We start from the raw sequence: 17297 nt of genomic DNA on the forward strand, positions 1-17297 counted from the left end.
CCTCTGACGCCTCATTTCAACCCTCTCTCTGCCTAGGATGAGAGCCTCCTGCCGCCTCAGCCGCAGTCCCTCCGGGGGTCCCTGGGCCCAGGACATGCGGTGATCTCAGAGCAAAGGCAGCCACCACCACCCAGACCTCACCAGGTGAGTCCTCACTACACATGGCAGCCAGCGCTCTCCAAGGTCCTAGGGGACCCCGGAGTGAGAACCCAAGGGGTCCTTTGGGTCGCATCTGCCCTTTGCTGACAGGCCCTGGGAGAGGGGTTGGGAAGAAGCTTGGATTTCTAGCAGGAGAAACAAAGTGAGGTGTGAGCTTTTGGCCTGGGGAGTAAGTGCAGAGCCCAGGTTCTGATGGACCCAAGAAACTTCCCTGAGGTTTGGAGATCTTGGGAGGGGGAAGGGCTCACAACCACCTAGGGGCAAAGGCGAGACTTTTGTCACCACTAGTGGACCCCGGGATGTGGCTCTCCAGTGCAGGAAAGTGAGGGGGGGCGTTCGGGATGAGATGAGGTAGTCCAGAGCTTGAGAGAGACAAGGCCCAGGCACCTCCCAGAGGGGGAGCCCGCAGCTCTAGGGGTTCCCTGTGGGCCCCAGGTCTGGCCTGTCTCCCGGGAAAGGCCGTTCAGTCAGTATCACGGCTTGGGAGCACTTCTCCGGTGAGGAAGGCCAAACCCAGGGAGGGAAGGCAAGGCAGTGAGAGAGTCCCACAGGTGAGAATCCTGAGTTTATGGGGTGACTCAGGGAGCTAATTATCACCACTAATTATAGTTCAAGCCCAGAGTTTTCTTGACCCTCTCCTGCCCCAGCTTCCCCATGGCTGCCCCAACTCATGGGCCCAGTGCTGGGAGGATGGAGCGGCTGGAAGTCATGGGTGAGCGCTCTAGGGTCCTGGGGTCCTTTCAGCTCATTCATCGAAGGGAAAACAGAGGCCCAGGGTAAGAGACATGCCCTCCACCACCCTCTCAACCCCCTGCCTCAGTCTCGGTTTAGCTCGGCCTTTGAGCCTTATCTGTCCATAGACCAGTCCTGGCTGAGGAAGGAGTTAAAGCCCACCCTTCCTCATCCTGTGACTGCGGATACAGTCAGGGACCTACATGCTCATGATTCTTTCTCGGTAGGAGACTTCATCTCTCTGACCTCAAGTTCCCTGCATTCCAAGGCCAAAGCCTTCCCCTGGATAACTCCTCCTCTCCCAGGGCTGCTGACTTTGGGGAGGGCAGCTGTCCCATTTCCAAACCTCACTGCCATCTGATAACGAACGGCTCTGGATACTTTTTCCAGGAAGCTTTCCTATCTGGGCCAGGATTACCAATGGCCCCAGCTCTACTCCGCCTAGCTAGGCTCTTCTTAGGGGAACTCTGTCCCTTGTTCCTATCTCCAGGACCCTGAGGGTGTTCTCTGAGGGCTGCTCAAGCTGAGGATGGCCCCCTGTTGACTGCAGAGTCACCTCTTATCCACGAACCCTTGGTCCTGTCCATCTTATCCAGCCCACCCTTCTCCATGGGTGCTGGCATATACCGCCCCCACAGTGGCCTTCTGCCAGCTAGCTCGCACCTAGCTCCATGTGCTAGTCTTCTTCATCCTTCATAGTCTGCTATCGCTAACATGTCTGTCTCCTGTGTAAACCCTCCCATGCCCGCTGCCCTTGGGACCAACTACAACTCCTCTCTGGTGTTTCAGGCCCTCATAACATGCCCCCCCTGCTTTTGGAGCCTCTCACACCAGTGGTCCCCAGAACTCCCCAGGTTCTGCAGCCACACCAGCTCCTTGCCACTTGCTATCTTTCTTGACCTGTGGTCTTTGCTCAGGCTGTCCCCTCTGTCCAGATTGTCCTTCCTCTACACAGAGACCTCTAAGGTCCCCTTAGAGTTCTCAAAAGACATATCAGTCCCTCTCCCCGGCACATCCCTCTGAGCCCAGCATGGGGTCCAGACTGTACTGAGCACATCTGAGGGGCTGCCTTGCCTGCCTCTGGGGAGGGAGCTCAGCTGCTCGCTTCAGGTTAGAAGGGAATCTAACGGACAGATAGCCACAAGGCTGGTGGCACTCAGCTCTTGGGGATGAGACAAAGATAATGAGTGTGTCAGCTGCAGAGACCACCAGGGTAGTAAGAAATCCAAAGCACCAAAGAGGCCTGAAGCTGTATTACTAGGAGCAGAGTGTCTAGGACAAAGGAGAAGGTAGTCCTGTTTTGTTGAGGAAATCACTGAACACAACATCTGATGGGGAAATGGAAAAAGCAGAGCTAATTCTTAGTTGTCTGCCTGAAGATTGTGAGTGGAGATGATGTCTTGAGAGAAGCTAAGGGCATGGGGGTCTCTGCCTGGAAACTCTGTTGGGCTCTCCTAGGATGCAAAGGGCAGAGGTGCTGGAGCAGGGAACAGGAGGAATTGCAGCGAAGTTGGTAGGCTTGGAGGGTAGAGAGTGAGCTCCTTGTCCTGTGGGTATGAGTAGGGACCACCCGGTGCCACATGGGCGTCTGAAGCCCCCTAAAGCTCCCCCATGCCCACTCAACCTAAGCACCTGTGCTACGATTTTGCTCCAGCCATGAATGCCCACCCCAAGGAGATGGTGCCCCTCATGGGCAGAAGAGCTGCTGTCCCCAGTGGGAACCCTGCCGTCCTGCAGGAGAAGAGGCCAGCAGAGATCACCCCCACCAAGAAGAGGTAGGACGGGCAGGCTTCGGCACTGTGTTGTGAGGGCACAAGAGGGATTCTGATGCCCATCCTCAGGCAGCCCTTGCCTGGGGTTGACACAAGATTCTGTCTCATCTGGGGTGACCTGATATCAGGCTAGGTATAAATGGGGGAGGGTGGGGAAACAGCCCTACATATTCAGGGACTGAGCTAGGGAAGCCAGTACAATGGGAATAATCAGGGAGGCCTCCTTGAAGGGATCAGAGGTGCTGAGGCAGTAATATTCAGGAGGGCTTCTCGGGGAGGCAAGGGATCCCTGGAGCCATCCTTGAGACAAGGAGGAGAAAGAGGCATGGACATTCCAGGCAACCCGGATCCCCAAATGAATGCTTTTTTCACATACGCCAACTGCTTTCCCCTCCCATCAAATTTCCCATCCAGGGTGTTCAAGCTCTTAAACACCACCTGTGTAACGGGCAAGAAGCAAAGGCATCTCCTCATAGGGTGATGGTTTGCTGGGGTTGTCGGCAGGCAGTTGGCATCCTGCACACACGTGCTGATGGTGTTTTTGTTACTTGGAGCTCCATCTTCATCACGGTCATTGTTATTGTCACTCCAAGGGGCCCCTGGGAGCTGACTAGGACTGGGATGGTTACGACTACTTCCCAGCTGGGGATGTGGAGGAAGCAAAGCGCGGGAGTGTTTCTCCAGGGTCATCTCTGGCGCCTGAGCTGCTTCCGTGGCAGTTGCCCAACCCCTTTCAGCCCAAATGGCCCTCCTCACCACAAGCTGTGTCTTCACTGGACCTTGGTGGCCCGGATGTGCTTTAGCTTCTTTGCCCTGCCTCCTCTGGCCCCAGCCCCAGCCCCTGCTTGGGCCAGAGGTGAGAATGGTGATTTCCCTTCTGTCTGTTGTTTTTGAGTAATAATTACTGAAGTTTTCTGTGCACCAGGGCCCAGGCTGGGGAGGCTGAGACACAGAGAGAAAGAATATCCATCCCTACTCACAGTCTGGTGAGAAGGGCACCCAGAAGAATGTGAGATGTGTCCCAACTTCTGAGAAGGGATCTGAGAAGACTGTGGGCCTTCTCAGGGCACTTCCTGGATGAGTTGGTTTAACGTGGGTAATGGCAGGTGGAGAGGAAGGGCAGCGGCATCCCCAGATGGAGGCTTGGGGCAGGGACCAGTGAGGAAATGTGTAACTGAAGTGCTGGATGGGTGGTAGAATCTTGGAGAACATGAGTCCCATGGGGGCTGGGTCTTGGGGGTTGGTTAAAGAGTTCGGACAAACCTGAGGGCAGTCAGGAGCCACAGAGGGATTTTATGTGAGATAGAGGGCATGGTGAGATTTGCATTTTGGAAAGGATAGTCTGGGTGATCTATGTGGATGATGGATTAGAGGGGAGACTGGGAGCAAGAAGATGACAAGGAGGCTCTTGGGAAGCTTGAGTGACAGCTGGTAAGGTCTGAACCTGGGTGACCAGGGATGGGGAAGAGGGGGTCAGGTCAGAAATTTATCAGGATCATGGGGTGTGCAGGATCAACTATGAGAAGGGAGGGACAAGGGAAAACAAGAGACATCCCCTTCATTTAATGGGAGGGTTGATGGGGCCATCTCTGACATGAGCACGTCAGAGGAGGAGCAAGATGAGGAGAGACAAGCCAGGTTCAGGTGTGAATGTCGTCTGAGAAGTGCCCGAGGAACGTGCAGGCGGAGGCTCCATCCTGGAGTGCAGGAGAGAAAACTGGGCAGACCTGGGGCTATGGGGGCAGCCTTAGTTGTCTAGATAAGGGCAGAGATTCCAGATCCAAGCCATGAAGCACCACCCTCCTGCCTCTCTTTCCCTTTCCCTGCCTTCTCCCATTCCTAGGGGAGCTTTGGACCTCAGGGAAAGATGGTGAACACGGCTTCAGGAAAATCCCAGGATCTTCCCACAGTCAAGCTGCCTTTTCTGAGCCTTTCCCTGTTCATGAACTTAGCCTCATACTCAGCTCTACCTCACACAGCCAATGGCCTGGGTGTGAGATGTGAACTTCATCTCATGAAGCAGTAGCACCTTCTACCCAAGGGCTCCTTGTGGACCCTCAAATGCCTACTTCTCCCTGAAGGTTTGAGCATCTCCCTCAAAACTGAGTATAGGACTCAGCCTAGATAGGAAAAGAAAAGAAAAGAAAAAATTCAATGTAAATAAAGAAGGCCAGTCTGACCAGTAAGGAAATCTGTACTAATGGTGGGACTGAAGATACCAAGTAATCTAAGTAGGGAGAGATTTTTGGACTCGGAGCTTTTCCTGAGCCATCATGCTATTTCTCATGAGCAGCTGCCACTGTGGCGTCTTTCCTGAATCCTGAGCAAGGCAAATGCCCTGAGGTAGACATGGGCTGATGAAGGTTATGGAGGAGCTGGCCTTTTGGAGATAAGAGCACTTGGACAATTTTGGGTACAAAGTAGCTGGTCACACAGCCTCCTTCCCAGCCCCGGAGATGCTCAGGGGATAGTTCACCGTCTTCAAAGGGACAGAAATGAAGGAGAGATGGTGGAGAGCTATGTGCTCACCTGAGTTAACAACACTTGTGAGGTGTCCTTTGGTCTGGATCAAAGGTAGGAATAAACAAACAGCATATGCTGCGGGTTAGAAGCCAGGCTGTCACATGGCCAAGACATCACCATCTGTCACTGTGGCAGGTGAGATGTGGTATGTGCGCTGGCAATTAGGGCGTGTGTGGGATGGACTGTCATGGTCTATAGCTCCTTGTCCCAGGAATTGGGTCCTTGCTCACAGTCAGGGATCTTTCCAGTCTGACTTTCACCACTCTCCTTCCTAGCCACTGAAGACTTCCTCTGACGTAGTCCTCACCTTCTGCCGTAGAAGCTTTTCTTCTACCTGCTCTCCCTGCTTCTGGGGATTTTCCCTTGTCTCTGAGGACAAGGTTCCTGGAAGGGTCATCTCTTCCTTCCCGTTTCCCACATTTCCTACATGGAGCATATTAGTAGTTTCTGAGTTAAGTAGGTGGGTCGGTGCAAGAGAGACGGAGTGGGTGAACTGATGAGTAAGTGTCCTGGGGGCTCAGCACAGTCCCTCAGCACAAATGAGGACACTTCGTGGTAAGATGAGGATACATTTCCTCCACTCCCTCTGTCCCTTTGGTTTCCAGGCCTGGAATAGATAGATGCTGCCATGATTTGGTTTTTGGTCCACCCTGGGGGCCCCCTATGGACTCTGGGAGGAGACCTTGAGAAGGAGAGGAGTTGGAGGAAAGGCAAAGGACCCTTCCTCAACTTCTTGGGAAAGGCTGAGAAAAAGATGAGAGCTTTGGGCAACAGAGAGCCCAGTAGGAGTCACCTGAGGTTTATACTCGTTTGTCTGTCTATTGGGTCATTCCACCCACCTCCGTATCTATCCACCAATCTGCCCACCCAACTACTCATTCCTTAGCCGTTCATGCATCCATCCAGCCTTCTAACCATCTTATTCATCCCTCCAACTTATCTGTCCATCTATCTGATGAGCCATTTTCCCTTCCTTTTACACATTATCTATCCAATTTCTACTCCCCTGTTCAGTTAAGTCTTCCAGGTGTCGGAACAAGTATTGGGTTCTGGAGAATTAAGGACACTGCAAGTGTATTTCCTCCCACTGAGGATCTTACAGTTGAAGGTCAGTGTTTTGTCTGGAGCAGGGAAAGCAATGACCTCATTGTGTTATGCCCTGGTCCCTGGTCCAATCCTTGGGACCGGTTCTGACCAGTTCACCGGAACAATAGCTCTTCAAATGGTTTTTTTTTTTTTTAAAGATTTTATTTATTTATTTGACAGAGAGAGATCACAAGTAGGCAGAGAGGCAGCCAAGAGAGAGAGGAGGAAGCAGGCTCCCTGCTGAGCAGAGAGCCCGATGCGGGACTCGATCCCAGGACCCTGAGATCATGACCTGAGCTGAAGGCAGCAGCTTAACCCACTGAGCCACCCAGGCGCCCTTCAAATGGTTTTTTGCTCATTTGTGCACCATCTAATCCCCATCTCCTAGAACAGTGCTGGGCACATGGTAGGTGCTCAATAAATATTTGTTGAGTAGATGTATACCAAGGAGACTAGACAAGTAAGAATAGCTTCAAGGAGACTAGACAAGTAAGAATAGCTTTAGGGTGGCATTTTTGGGGCACTTCAGGGATGCTGGGAGTGGTGATCCAACTGGATGACCTCTGATGCCCACTTTAGCTACACAGTCCATTTGTGGATGATTTAGAGCAGTCCTGGCTGTAGAGTCCAGATCATGTGGCCCAACCACTCGCTATCCTCAGGTCACACAGGAGGCAGAGGTAGAGGCAAAGCCAGACTAGAACCCAGGTTTTGGGCTCCCAGTCAGGGGTGTACTTCTCTTTTGGAAGAAGGATTTGATTTTAGTTCAGATCAGAAAGTTTCTCTTGATGGGCGGAAGACAGGAGGGTGAGGGCCAATGTGCCAGTCAGTGCCGCCTCCCCACCCCAATTATGCCCCAGTTCTGGATTGGTTCTGAGCCTTCAGTCTCGTCTGTTTCTGGAGGACAGGAGAGGGAGCCCTGGGTCCTCCCTGGGAAAGTCCCAGAAGACCCTAGAAGACCCTGGAATACCCAGGACTCGCTCATGCCTGCCCATCTGGGGAAGTGGGCTATGTTGGGCAGTATCCACTTTCAGCTAATCCCTAGAACCAGTTTGGCTGGAAGAAGGTCCAGAGGGCCGAGAGGAGAGCAGCACGGATAATGGTATAAACTGTGAGCCTGGAATCACGAGTCAGTTCTCTGACCAACGTGGCTTCTATCCTTGGGGTAAAAGGGTATCCATGGTGATCTGCTGCTCCATCCTGGGCCTTAGTTCCCTCATTTACAGAATGGGGCCAAGTCCTTTCCCTGCTACCCTTCTGAACTTGACATGGCTGGAACTGTACTTTGGGAGCTCTTCGGTGGTCTTACGAGAAAGGGAGGGGGCATGTCGATCCTCCTGGGCGTGGGAAGGAAACAGGCAGCAAAAGCACTTAGGAGAAAGAGCAGCTGGTCAGGAGGCCACTCTCCCAGGCCAGGTCACAGGGCCAGCAGGTACGTGGCAGCAGCCACGGGGTGGCGGGTATCGCAGCAACCGGCCCTTGTCCTGGTGCTCATCATCCTGGTTGTCATGGGAGGGCTTGTCCCTGAGTGTGTGATTGTGGGTTCTGTGAGCATGCGTGTCTCTGTTTGTGAGTGTCTGGCTCGGGAGTCATATCTTGGATGTGTGTCTCGCCTCTGAGCGGCCAGTGAGTCTGTCCCCATCCCTGGGGCTTAGTCAGGTCACAGGCCCTGGGCCCACAACTCTCTTCCAGGCCTGGGAGAAAGTGTGCCCTTCACTTGCCCTCTACTTCTCATGTCCACTGTCCAAAGTGGTCTCCTGAGTTTTCCTTCTTGACGAGGATTCTTAGTCTTGTCCCCTGAACTTTTACATGCCCTCTTAGCTCTAGGTCTGTTTTCTGTGCTGACACAACTGTATAAGAGATGATCAAAGGGGGTCGAATATGCCCTGGCAGCCAGGAAAGGCCTTTGTCGATGTCAGCATCGAGGGACTGCCTCCTGCAAGGGCTCTTCTTCAGACCTGAGGCCAGAGGGGCTATTGCGGGAGATGACGGGGAATTGTAGCTCTTGTTATCATGTCCCCCATCTCTGGTGAGTCCTCGCGCCTGGGGGAAGCTGCAGACAGGAAAGTCCCCCTCAGATGCGAGGCCACCCCAGCAGAGACCCCTGGGCTCGTCTCCCGGTATTTTTAGTGACAAGAGTCACCCAGACCCAGCTTCGAATCCAAGCTCTGCCACCTGCTTGCTGTGTGAGCTTGGGCAAGTAGCTTCACCTCAGAGCCTCCACACGCCCACCTGTCAAGCGTGGATAATTGGGATGGTACCCATTTGAGAGGGCAGCTGCACGGCTTGAGCGAAGCCATGAGGGATGGAGCCTAGTGTGGAGCCAGCCAAGAGCGAGTGTGCTGTGTGGCAGGTCACTCTCAGGGTGGAGGGCATGTGGGTGGACAGTCCCTGTCCCGCTCTAATGGCCTTGTTTGGGTGTCCCCATAGTGCACACTTCTTCCTGGAGATAGAAGGGTTCGATCCCAACCCCACTGTCTCCAAGACTTCTCCCCCGGTCTTCTCCAAGCCTATGGACTCCAACATCCGGCAGTGGTGAGTACTGGCCCCCATGCCTGCCCCTACTCCAGTCCAGCACTCCACTCCAGTACGGGCAGTGACTCACTCGGGGCCTAATGGCCAGGCCTGGTTGTCTCTCTCTTTTAAACTTGTCTCTCTCTCTTCCTTCCCCACTCCCCCACAGCCTCTCTGGGAACTGTGATGACATGGACTCACCACAGTCTCCTCAGGACGATGTGACAGAGACCCCGTCCAATCCCAACAGCCCCAGGTAAGCCTGGCCATTCCCTTCCACCCTCTGTGTCCACCAGGTGGATGACAGAGGCACGGGCATCACAACCCAGGGAAGAGAAAGCAGCCTCCATTCCTGGGGCTGGGACAAATGTCTGGGCCCATGGCTGTGGCATGTAGGAATTTTCTTTTGTGGGGGGAGAATTACATTTCATAAACTCTAAGAAGTATTACCCATTCATTATAAAATATTCAGACAACAATCTGCAGCAGAGCGAGAACTGTAACACAATCCCATACAAGTGAATTAAAAATACATGCACCCAAACCATGAAACACCATGTGCATTTTGCAAGAACACATACAAACAAAAAAATACGCATTGCCATGGCTATCTCTTTGGAGTGTGGGGGCAGGGAGAGAAAGAGTTTAAGAATTCAAACACTGCCAAAGATGAAAGTGGGATTTTCCTTCCTTTCATCTCATATTTTTTAAGATAATCACTATTATTTGTTCTTTCTAGTCATCTTTGCTATGTGTACCCAAATATATAGTTTGAAAAACTGTGATTGCATTTGGATTCGGAGGGAAGCCTGCAGGGGGCAACACGGATGCCAGGGCCCCGGGGCGCTGATGGAAGACGTCTGGGGCCTGGTGACTGGCTGTGGAGCTGCGGCTGTGCTGTCTGGGGCCAAGGACCCGGCTGTGGTGCAGCTCTGTGCAGGCACAGCGGCCCTGGCAGGAGGAGGGGGAGAGTAGGTTGGTGGCACCCATGTGGTGAACTGGAGATACTTTCTGGCCTCAGTGCAAACCTGGCCAAGGAAGAGCAGAGGCGGAGGAAGAAGCGGCTGAAGCAGCGCATCTTTGCAGCCGTGTCAGAGGGCTGCGTGGAGGAGCTGCTGGAGCTGCTGGGGGAGCTGCAGGAACTTTGCAAACGGCGTCGTGGCCTGGACGTGGCTGGTCAGTGCCTGGCTCTAGCAGAGAGAGTGTGGGGCTGGGGGCTTGCCTCCTGCTGTCCACCTTTCCCCACAACAACCCATGAGGGGGGCATGTGAGGAGCCCAGAAGGTTGGGCTGGGGACTTTGAACCTGACTCTGAGGGCATTGGGGAGCCACAGAAGGGCTTAGACAGGCGAAGGTCATGTCTGGCTACTGCATGGAGGGCGGGTGTAAAACTGGAGAAGGGCACTATTCAGGCAATGCGGGATCACAGCAGCAGACCCGGGGGAAGGTGACCAGCTCCTCAGCAGGGGATCTGGTCTGGAGCCAAGGACAAAGGGAGTGAGAGAAAGGGAGCATTCCCAGGTAGTGCCTTTGGCGACTTGCTGGCTGGTGGGGCCCACGTTGTCTGGGGGACTGGGAGTAGCTTGTTAGAGGGAGGTCATAAGCTTTATTTGCAGGCTGCCAGGAGATGGCAGGCTGGAGATTTCGGGCGTCAGCACTGAGGTGGACAGTGGGAAGACATGCAGTGGGTGAGATTTCCCCCTCCAAGTAGCAGGTGCAGAAGGCAGAGAGCAGAAGGCCTCACATAAGGCTTTCGGGGGCCTCACGGGGGGAAGAGTTGGAGAGGGAGGAGGGGAGCAGGTAGCACAGGCTCCAGGAGGCCAGTGGAGGGCACAGCATGGGTGTCTCAAGATCGGAGACTGCAGCCCCCACATCCTGGCCCCCCCTGCTCAGGGCTGGGAGGCCTAGGGGCAGCCGGGGCCCCTCCCGCGGCTCACCCCATGACCCTGCCTGCAGACTTCCTCATGCACAAGCTGACGGCCTCTGACACGGGGAAGACCTGCTTGATGAAGGCCTTGTTAAACATCAACCCCAACACCAAGGAGATTGTGCGGATCCTGCTGGCTTTCGCGGAGGAGAATGACATCCTGGACAGGTTCATCAACGCTGCATACACAGAGGAGGCCTACGAAGGTATGCTACTTGTGGGAGGTGCCATGTGGACATGGGGTGGGGTGGGAACCAAGCCATGCGGAGCCCCCCACTGTCCCTGTGGACCCAAAGCACGAAGCGTGCTTCAGTACCACATAGCAGGCTCTCTCCGCCTCCATCCTTGGATCTGTAGAGCGATTCGAGTGCCCACCACAGGCCAGGCAGGCCTTGTTTTCAGCACTGGGGTGCAGTGACGAACAAGACAGATGCAGGCCACTGCTTTAAATAAAGTAATTTTAGATGGAAAACGCTAGGAAGATGATCTGAAGTGACTGGGTATGGGCAGCTTTAGAGTGGGTCCGCAGGGAGGGAACATTTGACCTGAGGCTGGCATGATGGGGAAGACTGGGAGCAGGGCAAGGGCTGAAGCCCAAGATGGGAACGAGTTTGGCCTATTAGGGCAATGGGAAGCCGGCCAGAGATGCTGTCGGATAGCTGGGCGAGGCCCACACACCTGTCAGACTCACCATCATCATTATCACTCATTTGGGTCTCAATTTTGTGGCTTCTCTGTTAAGTGGACTAGAAAGGGGCAGAAGACCAAATTTGGGATAATGTTTCCCTGCCCAGCAAATCTGTTGTGAACAATCAGTAAGGTATGCCCTCACTGGAGTTTTTGGACTCAGTAAACATCCTGTTCATCTCTAATAAGGTGCAAACATGATGAGCTCAGGAATGACCAGATGCTATCTTGCTGACATGCCAAGGGGTGCTGAACATTGCTCTTTGCAGGGGATGGTCTGTCTTGGGCCCTCAACTTTTCTCATGGGAAAAAGTCATTTTAAAATATTTATTTATTTATGCTCCAGACGTTCACAAGCATTTTTGCTATATTCAAGAAAATGTTAAGGATTGTGAAAACTAACACCGTTCCTTGGAAGAGAGGGAATCCAGGGAAGATGGCTACAGCTGAGTGCTGAACTGCACACTGAGCTCCCTGGTAGCCAAAGGAAAGAGAGAAACTAGATGAGCTGTGTATACTAGGGAGCTGATACTAGTCCTTAGCCAAAGAGTTTTAGGTCAGTGCCTCAAGCTTGCCTGTCTTGATTCTTCCGCCCTTTCAGTCCCTTTCTCTCCCCTTCTTTCTTCTTGTCAGTATATAGACACTTACACCTCTTTCTAGAAGCATGTTCTAGAAATCTCTTGAGGCCAGGGATGGAGTCTGTCTTGCCCATAGTGAATTCCCTGGGCCCCTTGGGGTCTCATATAAGAGGTCCTTAATAAACGGTTTTTGAATGAGTGAATAAATGAAGGTTACTATTAAGGCGTTGCTGTCCTGGCTGCAATTCCTTTTTTCTTTCTTAGCCTTCCCTTATCACTTCCTTCTTTCATGACTTTGTCTTTTGCTGGTGGCCTTGTTGGGGGCTGTGAGCACTCTCTCTGCATGGTGGGAAGAGCCATTTATTTCTGACTTCTCAGAAGCCAACTCCCCATTCTCTCTGATGGTATCTGCTCATACCTTCCCTCCAGTGTCTGGGTGGGTGCTCCCCGCCACTGGGGGCTGAGGGGCTACAACACCATGGGGAGTGGGAGTCATTTTTCCTCACTTTGGGCACGTTACTTTGCCTTTCTGAGTCTCGTTCCTCCATCTGTCAGGGGCTAATATTTCCTTCCTATGCTGCTAAGAGGATCCAAAAGCAACTTTTAAAATATTATTTTTAACATTTTGTTAAAGGCCTTCAGAAATTTGCCTTTTTTAAAGCAATGTATTCAACTAAAAATTATTATTAAAAATTTTAAACATGCATTTGAGATTAATATAATGAGTGATTTTATATCCATCAATATATCCATTCAGCATAATTATTTTTAATTACATAAATAACACATGAATAGAGTTTCATTGTAAAACATTCAAATAAAAAGAAAGAAAATATGGCAGCAGAAATAAAGTAGCCAACAGGAGGGTTTGGAAGATAGAGTCAAGGAAACCTTTGAGAAAGGAAATAAATAAATAAATAGATAGATAGATAGATAAATAAATAAATAAATAAGATATGCAAAAGAGAGCATAAAAAAAAATAAGGATAGCAAAAGATCTACCTAGGAAGCCCAACAGAAGAAATAGGGAATAGAGAAAATGGAAGGGAGTCCATGGTCAAAGGAGTTATACAAAAATATTTTCCAGACCTGAAGGACCTACATTTCCAGATTTTAAAAACCCATTAAGGCGCTCCTAGGTAGCTCAGTCAGTTAAGCAACTGACATCTGCTCAGGTCTTGACCTCAGGGTCATGAGATCAAGTCCCACATTGGGCTCTAGGCTCAGCAGGGAGTCTGCTGGAGAGTCTCTCTCTCTCCCTCTGCCCCCTCCCTGCACACACTCTAAATAAATAAATAAATAAAATCTTTTTTAAAATTTAAAAATAAATAAATACCCTTAGAACATAAAAAATTCAAGTATTTAATTAAGTTAAAACAAACCCCTTTGGCCGTTTTTCCAGTCTCCTCTCTAGAAATAATTATGTTGTGTACACCTTGAGGACTTTCCTAGGCTTTTTACACATGTGTACATGTGAACATAGAAACATGCTTGTTTATTCATGTATCTATTTAACATAGAACAATAGTATACTGTTTGTATTGTTTTAAACCTTGCATTTTTTTTTTTAAACTCTATGCTTTAAACACTTTCTCATCCCAGAATATGCGAGTCTGCCTCCTTTTTTCCTGCCTAGTCTGAGTGTGGCTATCCTGTGGTTAATTTCTGTATTCCCCTGTTGATATATATATGCATATATATATATTTTTTTTTTCCTTCAATTTTCACTATGAAAATATCACAGTACATATTCTTGCATATGACCCCATGCTCAGGGCACATGTTTTAGGAAAATTTTGAATTGGATTTTCTGTGTTCAAAGGCATGCATATTAAAATTTGTAATGATAATTGTCAGATTTGCTTCTAAAAGATACTAGTTTATTCTCCTCGAAATACCAAGTATTCATTCCCTCATTCTCTCACCTTTCGCGAACACTGGAAATTATTATTTTTGTTTGGTTCTGCTTTGTTTTTTGTTTTGTTTTGCCAATCTAGTCAGTGAAAAGTAGAAAAGTGTTAACTTGCTAGATTCTAACTTCATTTTCTCAATTATCAGTGATTCCAATCATGTTTCACTTTCTTTTTTGGCCATGTGTATTTTCTTCTCTGTGAGGTGTTTGTTAATTTTTTCTCAGTTTTCTTTTAAGTTGTTTGTCTGTTGATTTGTAAGTGGTCTTAATATATTAGGAACTTTACAAAACCTACTGTCTATTTATGTCTCAGATATTTTCCCCAGCCTATCACTGGCCTTTTAACTTTCTTTACGATGTCTTCTGAATTACGGAAACCTTAAATTTTTTTCTTTGTGAGCCAACATGTTAGTTTTTTCTTTGTGGTTGTTTCTGCATTTTTGGGTTTTGCTTAAGAAGTTCTTCCTTATGAAAAGATTAGTTATCAATGAATTTTTGTTTTTTTTAAACGCTTACTTCTTTAATCCACCAGGAATTTATTTTTGTATATGGAATGGTGGCAGCTCTTTGGAAAATGCTGTTTCTGGTGGGACATTCCTAGACCTATCCCCTGCCCCAGCCTTTCAGAGCCTTCGATCTGGAGAGTCCACAGACTCCACCATCTGGGTTAATGTCCCTCCAGCCCCTTCCCGCTGCTTTCTCCTGTTCTGTTCCTCAGTCATTGTGGCACCACTCTCCCAGCTCCTAGGCCAGTCATTCCTTCTTCCCCAGCCCCCACAGGCCATTCTGAGGACACTTTCTCCCATGGGTCTCTGGCTCTCATCATCTCTTTCTCCACTGAAGTGGCGGTTCCTGCCAAGTCTGGGCTCCTTCTAATGCATCCTCCAATTTTGCATCTAGAGTGATCCGAAAATACACATGTGCAAAACTCAAAACTCTGGTCGTGTCCCTTGCCTGCTTCAATGACTTGTGACTTCCCACAGCACTTAGGATAAAGTTCTAACCTGGCTTAAGCAGTCTCGATTGCCCCCCCCCCCCACCCCCGCCCCGGCCCGCCCCAGGTCCCCCAGCCCTTGCGACTCCCAGTAAGGTAGCACTGAAGTCTCACTGGAGCATGGAGCAGGAAGGCAGCTAGTATTTTGCTGTCGCTCGGCGGGGAGTTCGGGGGCCAGGGAGGGTCTGTCCCCCAGGGCCCAGCCGCTGAGCGCCCCCTTCCTCCCTCCCCACTCGGTTCGCAGGGCAGACGGCGCTGAACATCGCCATCGAGCGGCGGCAGGGAGACATCACCGCGCTGCTGATCGCGGCGGGCGCCGACGTCAACGCCCACGCCAGGGGGGTCTTCTTCAACCCCAAGTACCTACACGAGGGCTTCTACTTTGGTGGGTGCTGCCCGCCCCTTCCGGCCTTCCCGACCCACCGCCGTCCCCGTAGGTGCTGGTGGGCTGGCCTGGAGCCCCCACTGCCGGTTTCTGCCCGCTCGGCACGTGGACCAGTGGACCCGCCCCAGCCCCAGAGGGACAGTGCCCGGGGAGGCCGCTGGGATAGAGCCTTCTGAACTGGGGGAGGGGACACGAGTGGGCACCCACGTGAGCAGACTCAGCTTTGCCTCTGCCCTTGCGCCCAATGCTTTCCAGGACTGCAAACACGCAGTCAAGAGTCAGAGAGGAAGATTCCCTGACTGACAAATTAGGGAGTTCAAAAGGAATTGGGGTTCGGATACTCTGGGTAGAAAAAAAAGATTGTAAAGCATAATTTAGATATAGTGAAATTCACCCGTTTTAATGGATAGTTCTGTTCAGCCCCACAAATGTATACAGTTGACTAACCACCACCATGAGGGCAGGGTATAAATAGTCCCAGCACACCAGAAACTTTGCCCCCACAAATTTGTCAACCCCTTTACCCACTCCAGCCCTTGGCTGTAACCACTGACCTGTTTTGTCTTCTGGGTGGTTTTTTGTTTGGTTGGTTGGTTTTTATCTGTAGGACTAGCTGGGTCTGAGCAGCTATGAGGACAGGGTCTTGTACAGTCCATTGTCCAACATTAGACCCTGTTGGAACCAGTGTTGGGAAATGTCTGTCACGTGGGATGAAGAGAGGGAACAGAAGGGAGATTGAAAGGGAAACAGTTGGAGACCTCCTGTCCGGTCCTAGTTCCATCCCAGGTTTGCTGTGTGACCATGTATGAGTCACCTGCCTTCTCTTTTCTTAAAAAACGTTTATTGATCACTTACTATATACTCCTGGCACCATTCTAGGTGTTTGAAATGTATCGGTGAATGAAACAAAGTTTCCCATCCTCATGGAACTTATGTTCTAGACTGGAGGAAAATGATCGATAATAAACATAATAACACTATGTAATATCTTAGAAAATGATAAGTGCTATGAAAATATAAAAAACAAGTCAGGGAAAGGGGGTCAGGAGTTCCAGGGCAGGGAAGTGGATTTCAGTTTTAAATAGTGCAGTTAGGGCGACTCATTAAAAACCTGATGTTTGAGTGAAGACTGGTAGAAGTGTGGAGATGCCCAAGGCAGATGCTGAGAAACAGTACTACAAGCGAGGGGAACAGCCTGTGTAAAGGTCCTGAGGTAGGAAAAATGCCTTGGCATGTTCTAGGAAAAGGAAGAAGGCCACTGTGGCCGGAGAGGAGTGAGTGGGGGGTAGGAGAGGAAGTGATGTCTGAACATGCAGGGCCTGTGGTCTTTTGCTGGATCCCGGGCTTTTATTCTGGGAGAGGTGAGTCTTTTGTGTCACTAGGATCAGTCTGACTACTATGCTGGGGATAGTGATGGAGGCCTGGGATGTTAGTAGGGAGATCAGTTAGGAGGTAATGGCGGTGATCCAGCTTTGGTCTCCCCACTCTTCCCGTACAAGGCAGAAGGTGGGGGGAATTACAGGGAGGCCTGGGTGTCAGTCCTACTGAGGACGCGGGCCTCAGTCCTAGGGCTTGCGGAAACCGGGCAGGTCTAGGAGAGAACTGAGGTCCAGTGCTCCCTACTGCCCCAGGCGAGACCCCACTGGCTCTGGCGGCGTGTACCAACCAGCCTGAGATTGTGCAGCTGCTGATGGAGAATGAGCAGACTGACATCACCTCGCAGGACTCACGGGGAAACAACATCCTACATGCGTTGGTGACAGTGGCTGAGGACTTCAAGACACAGAACGACTTTGTGAAGCGCATGTACGACATGATCCTGCTGAGGAGCGGGACGTGGGAGCTGGAGACCATGCACAACAAGGACGGGCTCACGCCACTGCAGCTGGCTGCCAAGATGGGCAAGGCCGAGGTAGGGCCCGGGGTGGGGGGCGGGAAGGAGGGCAGGGAGGCTCCTGGCCGGTGCTTTGGCCTTTCTGGGGACCCCACAGATTGTACCGTGGCCTGGGAAAGGTCAGCCTGAAGTCTA

The 17297-nt window shown here is 51.1% G+C and overlaps 1 protein-coding gene across 1 annotated transcript in view; it reads left to right on the forward strand.

Annotated features, from left to right (window-relative positions):
- The first annotated feature begins 122 nt into the window (after positions 1-122).
- TRPV3 (transient receptor potential cation channel subfamily V member 3) overlaps positions 123-17297 on the forward strand; it is a 34181-nt gene continuing 17006 nt past the window's right edge. The window contains exons 1-8 of the mRNA XM_082705838.1: positions 123-144; positions 2546-2666; positions 8703-8807; positions 8956-9042; positions 9808-9962; positions 10742-10918; positions 15128-15268; positions 16900-17180. Of these exons, the coding sequence (XP_082561964.1) occupies positions 2548-2666; positions 8703-8807; positions 8956-9042; positions 9808-9962; positions 10742-10918; positions 15128-15268; positions 16900-17180 (1065 nt within the window). The 5' untranslated portion in view covers positions 123-144; positions 2546-2547. The remainder of the gene's footprint in view (positions 145-2545; positions 2667-8702; positions 8808-8955; positions 9043-9807; positions 9963-10741; positions 10919-15127; positions 15269-16899; positions 17181-17297) is intronic.

The sequence above is a fragment of the Mustela nivalis genome (genome assembly GCF_964662115.1).
Source record: "Mustela nivalis genome assembly, chromosome: 17".
NCBI classification, from domain to species: Eukaryota; Metazoa; Chordata; class Mammalia; order Carnivora; family Mustelidae; genus Mustela; species Mustela nivalis.